Below are 22,570 nucleotides of genomic sequence, written 5' to 3'. Positions count from 1 at the left end.
TCGCCCACACTCCTTCCCTCGCCCCACACTCCCTCCCTCACCCACACTCCCTCCCTCACCCACTCTCCCTCCCTCACCCACACTCCCTCCCTCGCCCTCACTCCCTCCCTCACCCACACTCCCTCCCTCACCCACACTCCCTCCCTCACCCTCACTCCCTCCCTCGCCCACACTCCCTCCCTCGCCCACACTCCTTCCCTCGCCCCACACTCCCTCCCTCGCCCCTCACTCCCTCCCTCACCCACACTCCCTCCCTCGCCCACACTCCCTCCCTCACCCACACTCCCTCCCTCACCCACACTCCCTCCCTCACCCACCCTCCCTCACCCTCACTCCCTCCCTCGCCCACACTCCTTCCCTCGCCCACACTTCCTCCATCACGCATACCCCCTCTTACTTGCACCTCCAACCTCACCCTCACGCCCTCCCTCAACTCCTCCCCTCACCTGCACCCCCGTCTAGCTCATCTCCCCTCGCTCATCCCCCTCTTGCCAGGCCCCCCCCCCCTCCCCCCCACTCAACCCCTTCCTCACCTGCGCACCTGCCTCTCACCTTCCCCCCCCCACCGGTACCCCAGCAAGGGGCGAGGGGGGGTGGGGTCTGTGAACAAGGAGTGATTTAGAAACTTGGAGCATGCTTTTGAGGGGAAATTGTATTTGCAAAGTGTCCTTGGCTCACTCATAGAGTGTCCAAAACCCCCCACCTTGCAGTTCCTCCATATCGCTGAATCCCAGAATTGTTACGGGGCAGAAGGAGGCCATTTGGCCCATCGTGTTTGCTGCTGGCTCTCCAAACGAGCATCGTGACTTCGTACCATTTCCCTGCCGCCCCCCCCCCCCCCGTAACCCGGTTCATTGTTTCCATTCAAATAATCACCTGACGCCTCCTGGATGCCTCGATCGAAGCTGCATCCCCCACACTCCCAGGCCAACCCATTCCAGACCCCAAACCACTCGCTGGGTGAAAAAGTCTTCGCTCACATCGCATCTGCTTCTTTTGCAAGTTCAACGTGCCCGCCCCTTGTGCCCGCTGCCCCCATTCATAAAGCCCAGGATCCTGTTTATTAACTGCTCCCTCCACCTGCCTGACACCATTGGTGCTTCATGCATAGACACACCCCCCTCCCTCTGCTTCTGAACCCACTTGGAGTAGAACTCTTCATTTGAGATTGGCCGGAGTTCCCTTGGCGTCGAAATTGACTTTTCCCTTGACCCCCCCAATTTGGAATCACTCCCCGTATACCAGGGATGTTCGCCGATGGGCCGAATGGCCTCCTTCTGCACTGTAGGGATTCCATGATTCTACGATTAAGGCCTAGGTCATTATTATATATCAGGAGGGGCAAGGGTCACAGCATTGAGCCCTGGGGGAACACCACAACAAACCTACCTCCAGCCCGAGAAACATCCATGAACCACGATGCTTTGTTTTGTTTAAAAAAAATAAATTTAGAGTACCCAATTCATTTTTTTCCAATTAAGGGGCAATTTAGCATGTTCAATCCACCTAACCAGCATGCAAACACGGGGAGAACGTGCAAACTCCACACGGACAGTGACCCAGAGCCGGGATCGAACCTGGGACCTCGGCGCCATGAGGCTGCAGTGCTAACCCACTGCGCCACCGTGCTGCCCACACGATGCTCTGTTTCCTGATTACAGCCAATCCTGTATCTATGTGGGTGCCCTTCCTTTTGTTCCATGAGCTGTAACTTTGCCCACACCTCTGTTGTCTGCCACTGTATCAAACGCCTTTTGGAAATCTGGGTAGATCACATCAACCGCAGTGCCCTTGTCAACCCTCCCTGTCACCTCCTTCAAATCCTCCAAGTTAGTTGGACTTGACTTTTCCTTTACAACTCCGTGATGAGGTTCCTAACTTAACCCCTACATGTCCATGTGACTATTAATTTTGTCCCTAATTGTTGCTTCGACAAGATCCCCCAGCATCGAAGTTCAACGGACTCTCCTGTAATTCTGACCTTAACTTGACACCTTTTTTTGGATTGGGTTTGTTTATTGTCACGTGTACCGAGGTACAGTGGAAAGTATTTTTCTGGAAGCAGCTCAAACAGATCACATGAAAAGAAGATACAATAAAAAGAAAATACATAATAGGGCAACACAATCTCTACAATGTAAATACATAGACACCGGCATCGGATGAAGCATACAGGGTGTAGTGTTAATCAGGTCAGTCCATAAGAGGGTCGTTTAGGGGTCTGGTAACAGCGGGGAAGAAGCTGTTTTTGAGTCTGTTCGTGCGTGTTCTCAGACTTCTGTATCTCCTGCCCGATGGAAGAAGTTGGAAGAGTGAGTAAGCCGGGTGGGAGGGGTCTTTGATGATGCTGCCCGCTTTCCCCAGGCAGCGGGAGGTGTAGATGGAGTCAATGGATGGGAGGCGGGTTCGTCTGATGGACTGAGCAGTGTTCACGACTCTCTGAAGTTTCTTGCGGTCCTGGGCCGAGCAGTTGCCATACCAGGCTGTGATGCAGCCCAATAGGATGCTTTCTAGGTGCATCTGTAAAAGTTGGTAAGAGTTAATGTGGACATGCCGAGTTTCCTTGGTTTCCTGAGGAAGTATAGGCGCTGTTGTGCTTTCTTGGTGGTAGCGTCGATGTGGGTGGACCAGGACAGAGTTTTGGAGATGTGTACCCCTCGGAATTTGAAACTGCTAACCCTCTCCACCTCGGCCCCGTTGATGCCGACAGGGGTGTGTACAGTACTTTGCTTCCTGAAGTCAGTGACCAGCTCTTTAATTTTGCTGACATTGAGGGAGAGATTGTTGTCGCTACATCACTGTGCTAGGTTCTGTATCTCCCTCCTGTATTCTGACTCCTCGTTATTCGTGATCAATGGTGCCATGTTTGCAATTCTCCAGCCCCTGGCATCTCCCCTGACCCTGAGGAAGACTGAAAGATTATGGCCAGCGCCTCCGAATGTCCACACTCACTTCCCTCAGTGTCCTTGGATGTACCTCTTCTGGTAACGGTGCCTCGCCACTGCTGCCCCACAGCGCCAGGGACCCGGGTTCACTGTCTGCGCGGAGTCTGCACGCTCTCCCTGTGTCTGCGTGGATTTCCTCCGGGTGCTCCGGTTTCCTCCCACAGTCCAAAGATGGTGCTGGTTAGGTGGAATGGCCATAATAAATTACCCCTTAGTGTCCAGGAATGTGCAGGTTAGGTTTCGGGGTTATGGGGATAAGGTGGGGTGGACCTGGGCAGAGTGTTAATTTGAAGGGTCAGTGCAGACTCAATGGGCCGAATGGCCTCCTTCTGCACTGTAGGGATTCTATGATTCTATGAAGCACAGATAACCTATCCTCCTCCTTGTCAATTTGATGAATTTTCTCCTCTTTCACTGTGGCCTGGATAATAATAATAATCTTTATTAGTGTCACAAGTTTGTGCGTGGGTCCGTTGTCCGTGTGTGCGTGGGTTTCCTCCGGGTGCTCCGGTTTCCTCCCACAGTCCAAAGATGTGCGGGTTAGGTGGATTGGCCGTGATAAATTGCCCGTAGTGTCCTAAAAAGTAAGGTTAAGGGGGAGTTGTTGGGTTACGGGTATAGGGTGGATACGTGGGTTTGAGTAGGGTGATCATTGTTCGGCACAACATCGAGGGCCGAAGGGCCTGTTCTGTGCTGTACTGTTCTAAATCTAAATCTAAAGTAGGCTTACATTAACACTGCAATGATGTTACTGTGAAAAGCCCCTAGTCGCCACATTCCGGCGCCTGTTCGGGTAACACAGAGGGAGAATTCAGAATGTCCAATTCACCTGACAGCACGTCTTTCGGGACTTGTGGGAGGAAACCGGAGCACCCGGAGGGAACCCACGCAGACCTGGGGAGAACGTGCAGACTCCGCACAGACGGTGACCCAAGCCGGGAATCGAACCCGGGACGCTGGCGCAGTGAGGCAACAGTGCTAACCACCATGCTTGAACTGTAGTTGACGACAAGTAGGAGATTCGAACTGGGGACATCTTGTATATCCATTCACAGAGTGTCCTCGACGCACGAATTGTACCCCTCGAAAAGTGAGCCACTGTGTTTATCGGGCGCGTTTGTGATGGACGATGCGCCAACCGTGTTGACGCGAATCTGGGTGGGAAGGGTGAGCTTTGAGGAGGATGCAGAGATGCTTCAGTGTGATTTGCAGGAGCTGGGTGAGTGGGAAAATGCACGGCAGATGCAGTGTAACGTGGCTAAACGTGAGGCGTGTCCACTTTCGTAGCAAAAACAAGAAGGCAGACTATTATCTGAATGGCTATTGTCATGTGGGAGTACCTTTAAGAAATGGTTGTTTATAAATGGGTGTGTATATAAGTATCTGTAGTGAGAGTACCTTTAAGAAATGTGTGTTTATTACTGCAGTGATGTCAGAGAGTGGGTGGAGCTGGGCGGTCTGTCAGCTTTTTACTTTCGTTTTAGGCTGTTTGCTGCAGGGTGTGTTTTAGTTTTGTTTTCAGAGCTGGATAGCTGCAGTCACAGCCAGAAGGTGTATGACTCTCTCTCTCTAATATAAAGACTGTAAATTGATCCTGGTGATTTAAAACTAATAACAGTAGTGACTTTAACCTGATGGGCTTCTGGTAAAAGGTGTTTTAAGTCTTATGGATGTTAAAAGGAAAGCTTAAAGGATTACTTAGTGTTGTATTCTTTGGGGGGTGTATTTGAATTGATGGTTGCTAAGGTGTTCATTGTCTGCGTTATAAAAGGTTAACTTGAGTTAATAGAATAAACATTGTTTTGCTTTAAAAAATACTTTTCTATTTCTGCTCTACCACACCTGTAGAGTGGGCCGTGTGCTCCCCATACTACAATCTATTAAAAGTTGTGGGCCAGGTGAACTCCATGATTCACTTTGGGGTTCTCTAAACCCTGGCCCATAACAATATAGATTGAGGGAGGGGAGTGTACAATGAGACCTGGGTGTCCATGTGCACCATTCGCTGAAGGTAAGCATGCAGGTACAGCAGGCGGTAAAGAAGGCTAATGGTGTGTTGGCCTTCATTGCGGGAGGATTTGAGTTCAGGAGCAGGGATGTCTTGCTGCAATTATCCAGCCTGTATCATGGATTGTCTAACTCTTTGAATTCCAGCCTCTTGTGCATCTGAATCGCTTCACTATTGACAAACGTGCCTTCAGCTGCCTCGATCGTCACTCGGTAGTTCCCTCCCTAAACCCCCTCCGCCTCCCCATCCACCTCTCCTCCTTCTGGACACTCCTGAACCCCAACCCCTTGACAAAGCATTTGTCACTTTCCCCAATATCGCTGAAGAAAAGTCAAATGGAGGATTTGCATTTCTGTGGCGCCTTTCGCCACCACCTTGGGATGTCCCAAAGTGTTTGGCAGTCAGGGTGGTACTTTGGTAGCCAGTGGGTTATGATAAGAAGTTCCCACAAGGAGCAGGAGGGATAATCGGCAACCGAGATGTTTTTGTGAAGCCGATTAATGGCAGATATTTCTCATTGAGGTTACCAATCGCCTTGGAATCCCTTACACTCACATTCGAGAGCTGACGAGGCTGTGTAATCTTAACATGCTATCTCTTCCTCAGTACTGACCCTCTGACAGTGCGGCACTCCCTCAGTACTGACCCTCTGACAGTGCAGAACTCCCTCAGTACTGACCCTCTGACAGTGCGGCACTCCCTCAGTACTGACCCTCTGACAGTGCGGCACTCCCTCAGTACTGACCCTCTGACAGTGCGGCACTCCCTCAGTACTGACCCTCTGACAGTGCAGGCACTCCCTCAGTACTGACCCTCTGACAGTGCAGCACTCCCTCAGTACTGACCCTCTGACAGTGCGGCACTCCCTCAGTACTGACCCTCTGACAGTGCGGCACTCCCTCAGTACTGACCCTCTGACAGTGCGGCACTCCCTCAGTACTGACCCTCTGACAGTGCGGCACTCCCTCAGTACTGACCCTCTGACAGTGCGGCACTCCCTCAGTACTGACCCTCTGACAGTGCGGCCCTCCCTCAGTACTGACCCTCTGACAGTGCGGCACTCCCTCAGTACTGACCCTCTGACAGTGCGGCACTCCCTCAGTACTGACCCTCTGACAGTGCGGCACTCCCTCAGTACTGACCCTCTGACAGTGCGGCACTTCCCTCAGTACTGACCCTCTGACAGTGCGGCGCTCCCTCAGTACTGACCCTCTGACAGTGCGGCACTCCCTCAGTACTGACCCTCTGACAGTGCGGCACTCCCTCAGTACTGACCCTCTGACAGTGCAGCACTCCCTCAGTACTGACCCTCTGACAGTGCGGCTTCCCTCAGTACTGACCCTCTGACAGTGCGGCTCTCCCTCAGTACTGACCCTCTGACAGAGCGGCACTCCCTCAGTACTGACCTCTGACAGTGCGCGCTCCCTCAGCACTGACCCTCTGACAGTGCGGCACTCCCTCAGTATGACCCTCTGACAGTGCGGCACTCCCTCAGTACTGACCCTCTGACAGTGCGGCACTCCCTCAGTACTGACCCTCTGACAGTGCGGCACTCCCTCAGTACTGACGCTCTGACAGTGCGGCACTCCCTCAGTACTGACCCTCTGACAGTGCGGCACTCCCTCAGTACTGACCCTCTGACAGTGCGGCACTACCCTCAGTACTGACCCTCTGACAGTGCGGCACTCCCTCAGTACTGACCCTCTGACAGTGCGGCACTCCCTCAGTACTGACCCTCTGACAGTGCAGCACTCCCTCAGTACTGACCCTCTGACAGTGCGGGGCTCCCTCAGTACTGACCCTCTGACAGTGCGGCACTCCCTCAGTACTGACGCTCTGACAGTGCGGCACTCCCTCAGTACTGACCCTCTGACAGTGCGGCACTCCCTCAGTACTGACCCTCTGACAGTGCAGCACTCCCTCAGTACTGACCCTCTGACAGTGCGGCACTCCCTCAGTACTGACCCTCTGACAGTGCGGCACTCCCTCAGTACTGACCCTCTGACAGTGCGGCACTCCCTCAGTACTGACCCTCTGACAGTGCGGCACTCCCTCCGCACTGTACTGCAGTGGGCCTTGAACCCCTCACCTTTTTTTGACTGGAAGGCGAGCCTGCGGGCAATGAAGTGACAGAGGTCACAGTGTAATCACCTTACCAAAGTCTTGTGCCGAAATTAAACCTGCTTAAGTCTTGGCCTTTTATTCAGATCAGCGCACTGAGGTTTAAATAACAGTGCCTTGTATTCTAATACATTACATCTAACAGTTCCAATCTTTTGATCCACACACAGGGATACACGCTGACCTAAACTCACTTAACATGCAGCTGAACTAGAATAACTAATCTCCTGTTCCTGAGCAGAGTCCCACATGGTTGAGGTTTGACATTTACTGCTGATACTGCGCCGATGATTTATATGTTGAAAGTGGACTCGAATGCCTCTAATTGATTGTAATAGTGGGTTCCCTCACCCCAGAGCCGCTTGCTCATCGGTAATTGAATCATAGAACAGAGAACATACAGTGCAGAAGGAGACCATTCGACTCATCGAGTCTGCACCGACCCACGTACGCCCTCACTCCCACCCTAACCCTGTAACCCAATAACCCCTCCTCATCTTTTTGGTCACTAAGGGCAATTTATCACGGCCAATCCACCCTAACCTGCACGTCATTGGACTGTGGGAGGAAGGCGGAGCACCCGGAGGAAACCCACGCACACACGGGGAGGATGTGCAGACTCCGCACAAACAGTGACCCAAGCCGGGAATCGAACCTGGGACCCTGGCGCTGTGAGGCAGCGGGGGTATCCACTTGTGCTACCGTGCCGCCCATAATCGCCCTTACTTCGTTCATTGTCTTCTCCCTGTCCCTTCTCCCTGCCCCCCCCCCTCCCACCTCTAATCCTGGCCTCTCCACAACATCCGGCCCAGGTAGCTGGGGGCGGTCTCAGCAGAGCGGGGTAGGTCGAGGTGGCAATGCAATACCTCTGCTCCACAGATTACAGCAAAGACGTAGAAACACTGGAGAATCTCCATCCAGAGAGGGGGAGAATGTGGGACTCTCTCCCATGGGGAGTGGGGGAGAATGTGGGACTCGCTCCCACGGGGAGTGGGGAGAATGTGGGACTCGCTCCCACGGGGAGTGGGGGAGAATGTGGGACTCTCTCCCACGGGGAGTGGGGAGAATGTGGGACTCGCTCTCACGGGGGAGTGGGGAGAATGTGAGACTCGCTCCCATGGGGGGAGTGGGGAGAATGTGGGGCTCGCTCCCATGGGGGGGGGGGGGGGGGGAGTGGGGAGAATGTGGGACTCACTCCCACGGGGAGTGGGGAGAATGTGGGACTCGCTCCCACGGGGAGTGGGGTGAATGTGGGACTCGCTCCCATGGGAAGTGGGGAGAATGTGGGACTCGCTCCCATGGGGAGTGGGGAGAATGTGGGACTCGCTCTCACGGGGAGTGGGGACAATGTGGGACTCGCTCTCACGGGGAGTGGAGAGAATGTGGGACTCTCTCCCACGGGGAGTGGGGAGAATGTGGGACTGGCTCCCATGGGGAGTGGGGAGAATGTGGGACTCGCTCCCACGTGGAGTGGGGAGAATGTGGGACTCGCTCCCACGGGGGAGTGGGGAGAATGTGGGACTCGCTCCCACGGGGAGTGGGGAGAATGTGGGACTCGCTCTCACGGGGGAGTGGGGAGAATAGAACATAGAACGATACAGCGCAGTACAGGCCCTTCGGCCCTCGATGTTGCACCGACATGGAAAAAATCTAAAGGCCATCTAACCTACACTATGCCCTTATCATCCATATGCTTATCCAATAAATTTTTAAATGCCCTCAATGTTGGCATGTTCACTACTGTTGCAGGTAGGGCATTCCACGGCCTCACCACTCTTTGCGTAAAAAACCCACCTCTGACCTCTGTCCTATATCTATTACCCCTCAATTTAAGGCTATGTCCCCTCGTTCTAGCCACCTCCATCCGCGGGAGAAGGCTCTCGCCGTCCACCCTATCTAACCCTCTGATCATTTTGTATGCCTCTATTAAGTCACCTCTTAACCTTCTTCTCTCTAACGAAAACAACCTCAAGTCCATCAGCCTTTCCTCATAAGATTTTCCCTCCATACCAGGCAACATCCTGGTAAATCTCCTCTGCACCCGTTCCAAAGCTTCCACGTCCTTCCTATAATGAGGCGACCAGAACTGTACGCAATACTCCAAATGCGGCCGTACTAGAGTTTTGTACAACTGCAACATGACCTCATGGCTCCGGAACTCAATCCCTCTACCAATAAAGGCCAACACACCATAGGCCTTCTTCACAACCCTATCAACCTGGGTGGCAACTTTCAGGGATCTATGTACATGGACACCGAGATCCCTCTGCTCATCCACACTACCAAGAATTTTACCATTAGCCAAATATTCCGCATTTCTGTTATTCTTTCCAAAGTGAATCACCTCACACTTCTCCACATTAAACTCCATTTGCCACCTCTCAGCCCAGCTCTGCAGCTTATCTATGTCCCTCTGTAACCTGCAACATCCTTCCGCACTGTCTACAACTCCACCGACTTTAGTGTCGTCTGCAAATTTACTCACCCATCCTTCTGCGCCCTCCTCTAGGTCATTTATAAAAATGACAAACAGCAACGGCCCCAGAACAGATCCTTGTGGTACGCCACTCATAACTGAACTCCATTCTGAACATTTCCCATCAACTACCACTCTCTGTCTTCTTTCAACTAGCCAATTTCTGATCCACATCTCTAAATCACCCTCAATCCCCAGCCTCCGTATTTTCTGCAATAGACGACCGTGGGGAACCTTATCAAACGCTTTACTGAAATCCATATACACCACATCAACTGCTCTACCCTCGTCTACCTGTTCAGTCACCTTCTCAAAGAACTCGATAAGGTTTGTGAGGCATGACCTACCCTTCACAAAACCATGCTGACTGTCCCTAATCATATTATTCCTATCTAGATGATTATAAATCGTATCTTTTATAATCCTCTCCAAGACTTTACCCACCACAGACGTTAGGCTCACCGGCCTATAGTTACCGGGGTTATCTCTACTCCCCTTCTTGAACAAAGGGACCACATTTGCTATCCTCCAGTCCTCTGGCACTATTCCTGTAGCCAATGATGACCTAAAAATCAAAGCCAAAGGCTCAGCAATCTCTTCCCTGGCTTCCCAGAGAATCCTAGGATAAATCCCATCCGGCCCCGGGGACTTATCTATTTTCACCTTGTCCAGAATTGCCAACACTTCTTCGCTACGCACCTCAATGCCATCTATTCTAATAGCCTGGGTCTCAGCATTCTCCTCCACAATATTATCTTTTTCTTGAGTGAATACTGACGAAAAGTATTCATTTAGTATCTCGCTTATCTCCTCAGCCTCCACACACAACTTCCCACCACTGTCCTTGACTGGCCCTACTCTTACCCTAGTCATTCTTTTATTCCTGACATACCTATAGAAAGCTTTTGGGTTTTCCTTGATCCTACCTGCCAAAGACTTCTCATGTCCCCTCCTTGCTCGTCTCAGCTCTCTCTTTAGATCCTTCCTCGCTTCCTTGTAAATATCAAGCGCCCCAACTGAAACTTCACGCCTCATCTTCACATAGGCCTCCTTCTTCCTCTTAACAAGAGATTCCACTTCTTTGGTAAACCACGGTTCCCTCGCTCGACCCCTTCCTCCCTGTCTGACTGGTACGTACTTATCAAGAACATGCAATAGCTGTTCCTTGAACAAGCTCCACATATCCAGTGTGCCCAACCCTTGCAGCCTACTTCTCCAACCAACACATCCTAAGTCATGTCTAATGGCATCATAATTGCCCTTCCCCCAGCTATAACTCTTGCCCTGCGGGGTATACTTATCCCTTTCCATCACTAACGTAAAGGTCACCGAATTGTGGTCACTGTTTCCAAAGTGCTCACCTACCTCCAGATCTAACACCTGGCCTGGTTCATTACCCAAAACCAAATCCAATGTGGCCTTGCCTCTTGTTGGCCTGTCAACATATTGTGTCAGGAAACCCTCCTGCACACATTGTACAAAGAATGACCCATCTAATGTACTCGAACTATATCTTTTCCAGTCAATATTTGGAAAGTTAAAGTCTCCCATAACAACTACCCTGTTACTTTCGCTCTTTTCCAGAATCATCTTCGCCATCCTTTCCTCTACATGCCTAGAACTATTAGGTGGCCTATAGAAAACTTCCAACAGGGTGACCTCTCCTTTCCTGTTTCTAACCTCAGCCCATACTACCTCAGAAGAAGAGTCCCCATCTAGCATCCTTTCCGCCACCGTAATACTGTCCTTGACTAGCAGCGCCACACCTCCCCCTCTTTTGCCCCCTTCTCTGAACTTACTAAAACACCTAACCCCGGAACCTGCAACAACCATTCCTGTCCCTGCTCTATCCATGTCTCTGAAATGGCCACAACATCGAAGTCCCAGGTACCAACCCATGCTGCCAGTTCCCCTACCTTATTTCGTATACTCCTGGCATTGAAGTAGACACACTTCAAACCACCTACCTGAACACTGGCACCCTCCTGCGAAGTCAAATCTGTGCTCCTGACCTCTATACTCTCAATCTCCCGTACCCCAAAACTACAATCCAGGTTCCCATGCCCCTGCTGCATTAGTTTAAACCCCCCCAAAGAGCACTAACAAATCTCCCCCCCAGGATATTGGTGCCCCTCAGGTTCAGATGTAGACCATCCTGTCTATAGAGGTCCCACCTTCCCCAGAAAGAGCCCCAGTTATCCAGAAATCTGAATCCCTCCCGCCTGCACCATCCCTGTAGCCACGTGTTTAATTGCTCTCTCTCCCTATTCCTCATCTCACTATCACGTGGCACGGGCAACAACCCAGAGATAACAACTCTGTTTGTTCTCGCTCTGAGCTTCCATCCTAGCTCCCTAAAGGCCTGCCTGACATCCTTGTCCCCTTTCCTACCTATGTCGTTAGTGCCAATGTGGACTACGACTTGGGGCTGCTCCCCCTCCCCCTTAAGGACCCGGAAAACACGATCCGAGACATCACGTACCCTTGCACCTGGGAGGCAACATACCAAACGTGAGTCTCTCTCGCTCCCACAAAATCTCCTATCTGTGCCCCTGACTATTGAGTCCCCAATTACTAATGTTCTACTCCTTTCCCCCCTTCCCTTCTGAGCAACAGGGACAGACTCCGTGCCAGAGGCCCGTACCCCATGGCTTACCCCTGGTAAGTCCCCCCCCCCACAAGTATCCAAAACGGTATACTTGTTACTCAGGGGAACGACCGCAGGGGGTCCCTGCACTGACTGCTTCTTCCCAGTCCCTCTTACAGTTACCCATCTATCTCCAGTCTTTGGTGTAACTATTTCCCTGAAGCTCCTATCTATGACCCCCTCTGCCTCCCGAATGATCCGAAGTTCATCCAGCTCAAGCTCCAGGTCCCTAACACGGTTTTTGAGGAGCTGGAGTTGGGTGCACTTCCCACAGATGAAATCAGCAGGGACACTGACGGCGTCCCTCACCTCAAACATTCTGCAGGAGGAGCATTGTACTGCCTTCCCTGACATCACCTCTAGATTTCAAAAAATAACAAGAAAAAGAAAAAGAAAGGAAGAGGTTACCTGATATTACCTCAAACCCTGCTCCCGCTCAAAGGTAAGCAAATTTAAAGGCACTCACTCACCTTCACGACAGGCCCCTGCTCCCGCTTCCCAACCACCGTGGGGTGGGGGGGTTGGTTAGAGGAGGAGGTAGGGTGGGAAACACTCACGAAGTGTTTCGGGTTTAACTGTCACTTGCCAACAGCCTCTCCACAAACCACCTTCAACTTAGGCTGACCGCACTGCACGTATGCAAATTTCCCCAGAACAGCTGATCAGTAGCTCTGCTCTGCTGCCCTCTGCTGGAGAATGTGGGACTCGCTCCCATGGGGGGAGTGGGGAGAATGTGGGACTCACTCCCACGGGGAGTGGGGAGAATGTGGGACTCACTCCCACGGGGAGTGGGGAGAATGTGGGACTCGCTCCCACGGGGAGTGGGGAGAATGTGGGACTCGCTCCCACAGGGGAGTGGGGGAGAATGTGGGACTCGCTCCCACGGGGAGTGGGGAGAATGTGGGACTCGCTCCCACGGGGAGTGGGGTGAATGTGGTTATCGCTCCCACGGGGAGTGGGGAGAATGTGGGACTCGCTCCCACGGGGAGTGGGGAGAATGTGGGACTCGCTCCCACGGGGAGTGGTATAGGTGAATATATCGATATGTACGGGGGAAGGATGAAAGAGGAAGAAGGCATTGAGGAAAGGAGGATAAGGATGAGATGTGGACGCATTTCCGTGGAGGACATGAAGCTTTTTGCAGGAACCACCAGGAACCCCAAATGGGCAAGGTTGCTTCCTGGTGAGTAAGCTTAATTTGTTGGTTACTGGACCTCCGAGATCTCTGTGCTCCCCCTACTCCAGTCACCTGTGAACCCCCTGTGTCATCGAATCCCCACCATGCAGGAGGAGGCCATTCAGCCCATCGAGACGGCACTGACCCTCTGAAACAGCGCCCTACCCCGGTCCTCCATCGATAGCATCCTGCTGCACGCCACATTGACCGGACCTCGCTCAGGTGGCGGGGCGGGGGGGGGGGGGGGGGGGGGTCCGACGTGTGGATTGCTAATCGCCCCCCTCGGGTGTGTGGGGGAGGAGTGGGTGATTTTATTTGAACTGTGTTTAAGGGCCCTATATAAATGCAAGTTGTTGTGTGGGAATGCCAGCCCTGTGACGATGGAGAGAATCCATGCAATGTGCATGAACGTTCCTCCTGATTTCCCCTCCCGTGTTCTCCATTTCTCTGTCTCCTTCCTACTGAAAGGGGATTTGATTTCCTCTCTTGTTTAAGCGAGGCGGAACACAGCGTACTCTCTCCCCGCCGCCCACCCTGCGCCATCGTGACAATTTTTTTTTACATGTTTATTACTCATCTACAATGTCGGTCTCTTAGCAACTCAGCCCACTCATCGCCATGGAAACAAGCTGGTTCAACGACCAAACAGGCGACGCGGTTTAAACATGTCTGCTTAATGGGGGGCCGCGGGAAAAATCCCCTAAACCCCCCCCCATCAACCCCCAAAAATCCACAACCCCCCCCATCAACCCCCAAAAATCCACAACCCCCCCATCAACCCCCAAAAATCCACAACCCCCCCATTAACCCCGAAAAATCCACAACCCCCCCATTAACCCATAAAATCCCCAACTCCCCCATTAACCCCAAAAATCCACAACCCCCCCATTAACCCCTAAAATCCCAACCCCCCCATTAACCCCAAAAATCCACAACCCCCCCATCAACCCCCAAAAATCCACAACCCCCCCATCAACCCCCAAAAATCCAACACCCCCCCATTAACCCCAAAAATCCACAACCCCCCCATTAACCCCAAAAATCCACAACCCCCCCATTAACCCATAAAATCCCCCAACCCCCATTAACCCCTAAAATCCCCAACTCCCCCATTAACCCCTAAAATCCCCAACCCCCCATCAACCCCCAAAAATCCACAACCCCCCCATTAACCCCTAAAATCCCCCAGCCCCCCCATTAACCCATAAAACCCACAACCCCCCAATTAATCCATAAAATCCACAACCCCCCCATTAACCCATAAAATCCCCGACCCCCCCATTAACCCATAAATCCCCAACCACCCCATTAACCCCTAAAATCCGCAACGCCCCCATTAACCCCTAAAATCCCCAACCCCCCATTAACCCCTAAAATCCCCAATCCCCCCCATTAACCCCTAAAATCCCCAACCCCCCATTAACCTCTAAAATCCCCAACCCCCCCATTAACCCCTAAAATCCCCCAGCCCCCATTAACCCCTAAAATCCCCAACCCCCCATTAACCCCTAAAATCCCCCAGCCCCCATTAACCCATAAATCCCCCAACCCCCATTAACCCATAAATTCCACCAAACCCCCATTAACCCTTAAAATCCCCAAACCCCCATTAACCCTTAAAATCCCCAAACCCCCATTAACCCTTAAAATCCCCAAACCTCCCTATTAACCCTTAAAGTCCCCAGGCCCCCTATTAACCCTTAAAGTCCCCAGGCCCCCTATTAACCCTTAAAATCCCCAAACCCCCAAACCCCCAATTAACCCTTAAAATCCTCAAACCCCCATTAACCCTTAAAATCACCAAACCCCATTAACCCTTAAAATCTCCAAACCCCCATTAACCCTTAAAATCTCCAAACCCCCATTAACCCTTAAAATCTCCAACCCCCCATTAACCCTTAAAATCCCCCAACCTAATTACCCTTAAAATCCCCCAAATACTCCCTATTAACCCCTAAAAACCCCAAACTCCCTATTAACCCTAAAACCCCCAAACCCCCTATTAACCCTTAAAATCCCCAAACCCCCTATTAACCCTTAAATCCCCAACCCCCCTATTAACCCATAAAATCCCCAAACCACCTATTCACCTTTAAAATTCCTAAACCCCCTATTAACCCTTAAAATCTCCAAACCCCTATTAACCCCTAAAATCCCCAAACCCCCTATTAACCCTTTAAAATCCCCAAACCCCCTATTAACCCTTAAAATCCCCAAACCCCCATTCACACTTAAAATCCCCAAACCCCCTATTAACCCTTAAAATCTCCAACCCCCCCATTAACCCTTAAAATCCCCAAACCCCCCCAGTAACCCTTAAAATCTCCAAACCCCCATTAACCCTTAAAATCTCCAAACCCCCATTAACCCTTAAAATCCCCAAACCCCCCATTAACCCTTAAAATCCCCAAACCCCCATTAACCCTTAAAATCCCTAAACCCCCTTATTAACCCTTAAAATCCCCAACCCCCCATTAACCCATAAAATCCACAACCCCCATTAACCCATAAAAACCCCAACCCCCCATTAACCCATAAAATCCACACCCCACCCATTAACCCATAAAATCCCCAACCCCCCATTAACGCCTAAAATCCCCAACTCCCCCATTAACCCCTAAAATTCCCAACCCCCATTAACCTCTAAAATCCCCCAAACCCCCTTATTAACCCCTAAAATCCACAAACTCCCATTTAAACCCCCAAAAATCCCCCCAACCCCCCCATTAACGCTTACAATCCCTCAACCTAATTACCCTTAAAATCCCCCAAATACTCCCTATTAACCCCTAAAAACCCCAAACCCCCTATTAACCCATAAAATCCCCAAACCCCCTATTAACCCTTAAATCCCCAAACTCCCTATTATCCCTTTAAATCCCCAACCCCCCTATTAACCCTTAAAGTCCCCAAACCCCCTATTAACCCTTAAAATCCCCAAACTCTCTATTATCCCTTTAAATCCCCAACCCCCCTATTAACCCTTAAAGTCCCCAAACCCCCCATTAACCCTTAAATCCCCAAACTCCCTATTATCCCTTTAAATCCCCAACCCCCCTATTAACCCTTAAATTCCCAAACCACCTATTCACCTTTGAAATTCCTAAACCCCCTATTAACCCTTAAATCCCTAAACCCCTATTAACCCTTAAAATCACCAAACCCCCATTAACCCTTAAAATCTCCAAACCCCCCATTAACCCTTAAAATCCCCAAACCCCCCAGTAACCCTTAAAATCTCCAAACACCCATTAATCCTTACAATCTCTAAACCCCCTATTAACCCCTAAAATCCCCAAACCCCCTATTAACCCTTAAAATCCCCTAACCCCCTATTAACCCTTAAAGTCCCCAAACCCCTATTAACCCTAAAATCCCCAAACCCCCTATTAACCCTTAAAATCCCCAAACCCCCATTAACCCTTAAAATCTCCAATCCCCCATTAACCCTTAAATCCCCAAACCTCCCTATTAACCCTTAAAATCCCCAAACCTTATATTAACCCTTAAAGTCCCCAAAACCCCCTATTAACCCTTAAAATCTCCAAACCCCATTAACCCTTAAAATCCCCAAACACCCTATTAACCCTTAAAATCCCCAAACACCCATTAACTCTTAAAATCTCCAAACCCCCTATTATCCCTTAAAATCACCAAACCCCCCATTAACCCTTAAAATCTCCAAACCCCCCCCCCCCATTAACCCTTAAAATCCCCAAACCCCCTAGTAACCCTTAAAATCTCCAAACCCCCCATTAATCCTTGAAATCCCCAACCCCCCTATTAACCTTTAAAATCCCCAACCCCACTATTAACCTTTAAAATCCCCAAACCCCCTTATTAACCCTTAAAATCCCCAAACCCCCCATTAACCCTTAACATCACCAAACTGCCGATTAACCTTTAAGATCCCCAAAACCCTTAAAATCCCCAACCCCCCAATTAACCCTTAATATCTCCAACCCTCATTAACCCTTAAAATCCCGAAACGACCCTATTAACCTTTAACATCACCAAACTGCTGATTAACCTTTAAGATCCCCAAAACCCCCGCTATTAACGCTTAAAGTCCTCAAACCCTGCTATTAACCCTTAAATCCCCAAACTCCGCTATTCGCCCTTAAAATCCCCAAACCCCGCTATTAACCCTTAAAATCCCCAAACCCCGCTATTAACCCTTAAAATCCCCAAACCCCGCTATTAACCCTTAAATCCCCAAAGCCCGCTATTCGCCCTTAAAATCCCCAAACCCCGCTATTAACCCTTAAAATCCCCAAACCCCGCTATTAACCCTTAAAATCCCCGAAATACCCTATTAACGCTTAAATCCCCAAACCCCCTATCAACCCTTAAAATCCCCAAAACCCCTATTAACCCTTAATCCCCAAACGCCCCGATTAACCCTTAAAATCCAAAAAAACCCCAATTAACCCTTAAAATCCCCAAACCCCCCGATTAACCCTTAAAATCCCCAAACCCCATTCACCCTTTAAATCCCCAAACTACCCTATTAACCCTTAAATCCCAAACCTCCTATTAACCCTTAAAATCCCCAAACCCCCTTATTAACCCTTAAATCCCCAAACCCCCTATTAACCCTTAAAATCCCCAAACCCCCTTATTAACCCTTAAATCCCCAAACCCCCTATTAACCCTTAAAATCCCCAACCCCCCTATTAACCTTTAAAATCCCCAACCCCCCATTAACCCTTGAAATCCCCAACCCCCCTATTAACCTTTAAAATCCCCAACCCCCCTATTAACCCTTAAAATCCCCAAACCCCCTATTAACCCGTAAAATCCCCCAACCCCCTATTAACCCTTAAAATCCTCAAACTACCCTATAAACCCTTAAAATCCCTAAACGACCCTATTAACCCTTAACATCACCAAACCGCCGATTAACCTTTAAGATACCCAAAACCCCCGCTATTAACGCTTAAAGTCCCCAAACCCCCTATTAACCTTTAACATCACCAACCGCCAATTAACCCTTAAAATCCCCAAACCCCCGCTATTAACCCCTAAAATTCTCAATCCCTCCTATTAACCCTTAAATTTCCAAACCCCCGCTATTAACCTTAAAATCCCCCAACCCCCTATTAACCCTTAAAATACACTACCAGTCACTTTTCACAGCTTGAGTACATCCCTGTTTGACCCCCGCATTACCAGGGCTGGATAAAACTGACCACACCCCTCAAACCAACCCGACCTCAAACCACACCGACCCGACCCTCACCCTACATCATCCTGACCCTCACCCCACACCATCCTGACCCTCGACCCCACACCATCCTGACCCTCGACCCCACACCATCCTGACCCTCGACCCCACACCATCCTGACCCTTGACCCACACCCTAGACCATCTTGACCCTCGTCCCCTCCCCCTGACCCTTGTCACCCCTCCTAAACCTTCCCCTCCCCGTCTGACATTCACCCCACACCGACCTAACCCTGCCCCCCCGGCCCCTCGCTTCCCCTCGACCCTCGCCCCCCCTTCTGACCCTCACCACCCCCTGACCCTCCATCCCCCCTCACCCTCGCCTCTCCTCCTGACCCTCGCCACCCCCGACCCTCGCACTGCTGACGCTCGCCCCTCCTGACCCTCGAGCCCCCCGCCCCAAACCCCCCCGTGCCTGCTTTGCTCCACTCTCCACCAGTCCAGTTCTGCCTTCCCCCCCCCCCCACCCCGGTGGTTGGAGGGTACGGACAGGGAGGGTGAGGTGGGAGATTCACAAAGCTCTGCCGGGAGACCGAACAATTGTGGCCTTTGACATCAGGGTTACTGCCCCCCATATACAGAGCAGAGAGAGGCCATTCGGCCCATTGAGTCTGCACCTGGAGCTCCACCAGGAGATTCGGCCTACATTTAGTGCTCAAATATTTGAGGCTGGATTCTCTGGTCGCAGCGGCCAAAATCGCGTTCGGCGATGAGGCAGAGAAAGCGACTTCCCAACAGTCTCTGGGCCCTGGTTCGCGATGCTCTGTCCGAGGCCTGCCCCCTGATGCTCCGCCCCCAACCGCCGAGTTCAGTGTTCTATTACTTGAAGTAATATGTGTTACTCATCTGTTTATGCCGTGAAGTTCTTGGGCGCGATTCTCCCCGCCCCGTGACAGGCTGGAGAATCGCCGCGACCGCGCCAGGCCGCCCCGTTCGCCGGCACGCGACTCTCCGAGCCGCGGGGAGCCGGCGCCATTAGCGCCGGTGGGTTTGGCTCGGATGGGCCGAGTGGCCGCGCGGACGTGGCAGAGTCCCGCCGGCGCCGTTCACCCCTGGCCGCTGCTGGCGGAAACTCTGCACGAAGGGCCAGGGGATGGCCTGTGGGGGGTGGGGGGTGGGGGGGGGGTGGGGGAGGCTCCGTCTCCGGGGTGGTGGCTTCCGATGGGGTCTGGCCTGCGATCGGGGCCCACCGATCGGCGTGCCGGCATTGCCCCCCCCCCCACCTCCCCGGGCCTACTTCATTTCGTGGCCAGCCCCTGAACCCCCCCACGCCATGTTGCACAGGGGCCGGCGCGCTGAAGAAGTCCCCCTGCGCATGCGCGGGTTGGCGCGGCGCCGGGAAGGGAGGCTGGAGCGGCGTGAACCGCTCCCGCATCGGTAGCCCCCGCGCCCGTTTTGCGCCGTCGTGCAACGCGACGCCGTTGTTCCCGACGGAGCGAACGCTTAATCTCCATTTTGGAGAATCGCGCCCCTTAACTTTGAGGATGATGAAAGTCATCCAGTGAGGACAAATCATTTATTGAGTAACTAATCAATTAACTTGTGAGTTTGATTCTTTAATACTTTTAGGAGCTATTACATTAGACAGGATAGAATGAGATAAACTATGAATATAATACTTGCACTCTGAGCTAACTCTACACTTCAGTTCCCTCATCACAACACACCCGAATAGAGCGGGGAAAACAGATTGAGCTTGTTTATGTACTCCCTGTTAGTGTTGCCCTCTGGTGATCATCTGACTGTACTGACTACACATTGACCCTTTATGTATTTACATATACAGAGATCACTACATTCCCGACTGCACGGGAGCCGTGCGGTCCCATCCAGCGGGATGTCGGTGTGGAGGCTGCGGATTCAGACTCGCCATAGTCGGAGGGGGGGGGGGGGGGGCAATCTGCGGGCAGGGGTGGCCATATTCGATGCCGGGGGCAGTGTGGCGGGGCGGACTGGGGCGAGCCAGCTGGCCGAAGTGGGAGTGGGTGGGGGGGGGGGGGGGGTGGGGGAATTATTTTGCAGGCCGGGTCCACAAGCGGCATTCGCCACGAAGCACGGGGCGGACGTTGCAGGACGCCGCTGTGCACATGCGTGGCCAGGGACCCAGCAATTCTCCTGGGCGCGTTGGCAACGAGGGCCGAGTGCTCCACGCTGCCTGCCTACAAGCCCCCAGCCAAACGGGGGATCGGTGGCTGCTTCACGCCGGCCGTGGGGACTTCGTCTCCAGAGGGGAGAATCCAGCCCTTGGAGTTTGATTTGAAAAGCCGACATTGTGACCCGATATTGAGAGTTCCACGTGCGGCGTGTAGCTAGTCGGGGCTTCACCATCTCCTCCACAGCAGGATTAGAGCAGTCAGAATTATGGCCGGTTTTTGGTACTGACGTACTCACAGCCCAGCAGTAGATACGGTTGCTAAGATACCTGACTTGATATACAAAACAAAGATGCCAGAATTGGCACATTGAGTTGCAGCGAATCTGGGGGCTGATTTCCGTGGGAGGCCAGGGGGTGGATCACAGCCTGCGGCCGGAGGGTGTGGGGGCTGGGGTGGTGGGTGGTGGGGGTGGGGGTCTAGATCTTGTCTGAGGCCAAGGGTCAATCTCTGACAGTACTGAGGGAACACCGCGAGGTCGGAGGTACAGTACTGAGGGAGTGCCGCACTGTCAGAGGGTCAGTACTGAGGGAGTGCCGCACTGTCAGAGGGTCAGTACTGAGGGAGTGCGGCACTGTCAGAGGGTCAGTACTGAGGGAGTGCCGCACTGTCAGAGGGTCAGTACTGAGGGAGTGCCGCACTGTCAGAGGGTCAGTACTGAGGGAGTGCGGCACTGTCAGAGGGTCAGTACTGAGGGAGTGCAGCACTGTCAGAGGGTCAGTACTGAGGGAGTGCAGCACTGTCAGAGGGTCAGTACTGAGGGAGTCCCGCACTGTCAGAGGGTCAGTACTGAGGGAGTGCTGCACTGTCAGAGGGTCAGTACTGAGGGAGTGCCGCACTGTCAGAGGGTCAGTACTGAGGGAGCGCCACACTGTCAGGGGTCAGTACTGAGGGAGTGCCGCACTGTCAGAGGGTCAGTACTGAGGGAGTGCCGCACTGTCAGAGGGTCAGTACTGAGGGAGTGCTGCACTTTCAGAGGGTCAGTACTGAGGGAGTGCTGCACTGTCAGAGGGTCAGTACTGAGGGAATGCTGCACTGTCAGAGGGTCAGTACTGAGGGAGTGTGCACTGTCAGAGGGTCAGTACTGAGGGAGTGCTGCACTGTCAGAAGGTCAGTACTGAGGGAGCGCCGCACTGTCAGAGGGTCAGTACTGAGGGAGTGCCGCACTGTCAGAGGGTCAGTACTGAGGGAGTGCTGCACTGTCAGAGGGTCAGTACTGAGCGAGTGCTGCACTGTCAGAGGGTCAGTACTGAGGGAGTGCTGCACTGTCAGAAGGTCAGTACTGAGGGAGCGCCGCACTGTCAGAGGGTCAGTACTGAGGGAGTGCCGCACTGTCAGAGGGTCAGTACTGAGGGAGTGCCGCACTGTCAGTACTGAGGGAATGCCGCACTGTCAGAGGGTCAGTCCTGAGGGAGTGCCGCACTGTCAGAGGGTCAGTACTGAGGGAGCGCCGCACTGTCAGAGGGTCAGTACTGAGGGAGCGCCGCACTGTCAGAGGGTCAGTACTGAGGGAGTGCCGCACTGTCAGAGGGTCAGTACTGAGGGAGTGCCGCACTGTCAGAGGGTCAGTACTGAGGGAGTGCCGCACTGTCAGAGGGTCAGTACTGAGGGAGTGCCGCACTGTCAGAGGGTCAGTACTGAGGGAGTGCCGCACTGTCACAGGGTCAGTACAGAGGGAGTGCCGCACTGTCAGAGGGTCAGTACTGAGGGAGTGCCGCACTGTCAGAGGGTCAGTACTGAGGGAGTGCCGCACTGTCAGAGGGTCAGTACTGAGGGAGTGCCGCACTGTCAGAGGGTCAGTACTGAGGGAGTGCCG

At 52.4% G+C, this 22,570-nt stretch overlaps 1 protein-coding gene across 1 annotated transcript in view; it reads right to left on the bottom strand.

Annotated features, from left to right (window-relative positions):
* The window catches only part of LOC119958335 (disks large homolog 4-like), a 72,397-nt gene extending 70,990 nt beyond the window's left edge, over nucleotides 1-1,407 (bottom strand). The window contains exon 1 of the mRNA XM_038786775.1: nucleotides 1,390-1,407. Coding sequence (XP_038642703.1) covers nucleotides 1,390-1,407 — 18 coding nt within the window. The remainder of the gene's footprint in view (nucleotides 1-1,389) is intronic.
* Nucleotides 1,408-22,570: the final 21,163 nt, after the last annotated feature.

The sequence above is a fragment of the Scyliorhinus canicula genome, chromosome 29 (assembly GCF_902713615.1).
Source record: "Scyliorhinus canicula chromosome 29, sScyCan1.1, whole genome shotgun sequence".
NCBI lineage: Eukaryota > Metazoa > Chordata > Chondrichthyes > Carcharhiniformes > Scyliorhinidae > Scyliorhinus > Scyliorhinus canicula.
The sequence above is the reverse complement of the archived record's forward strand: the minus strand, read 5'-3'. Positions and strand labels throughout refer to the sequence as shown.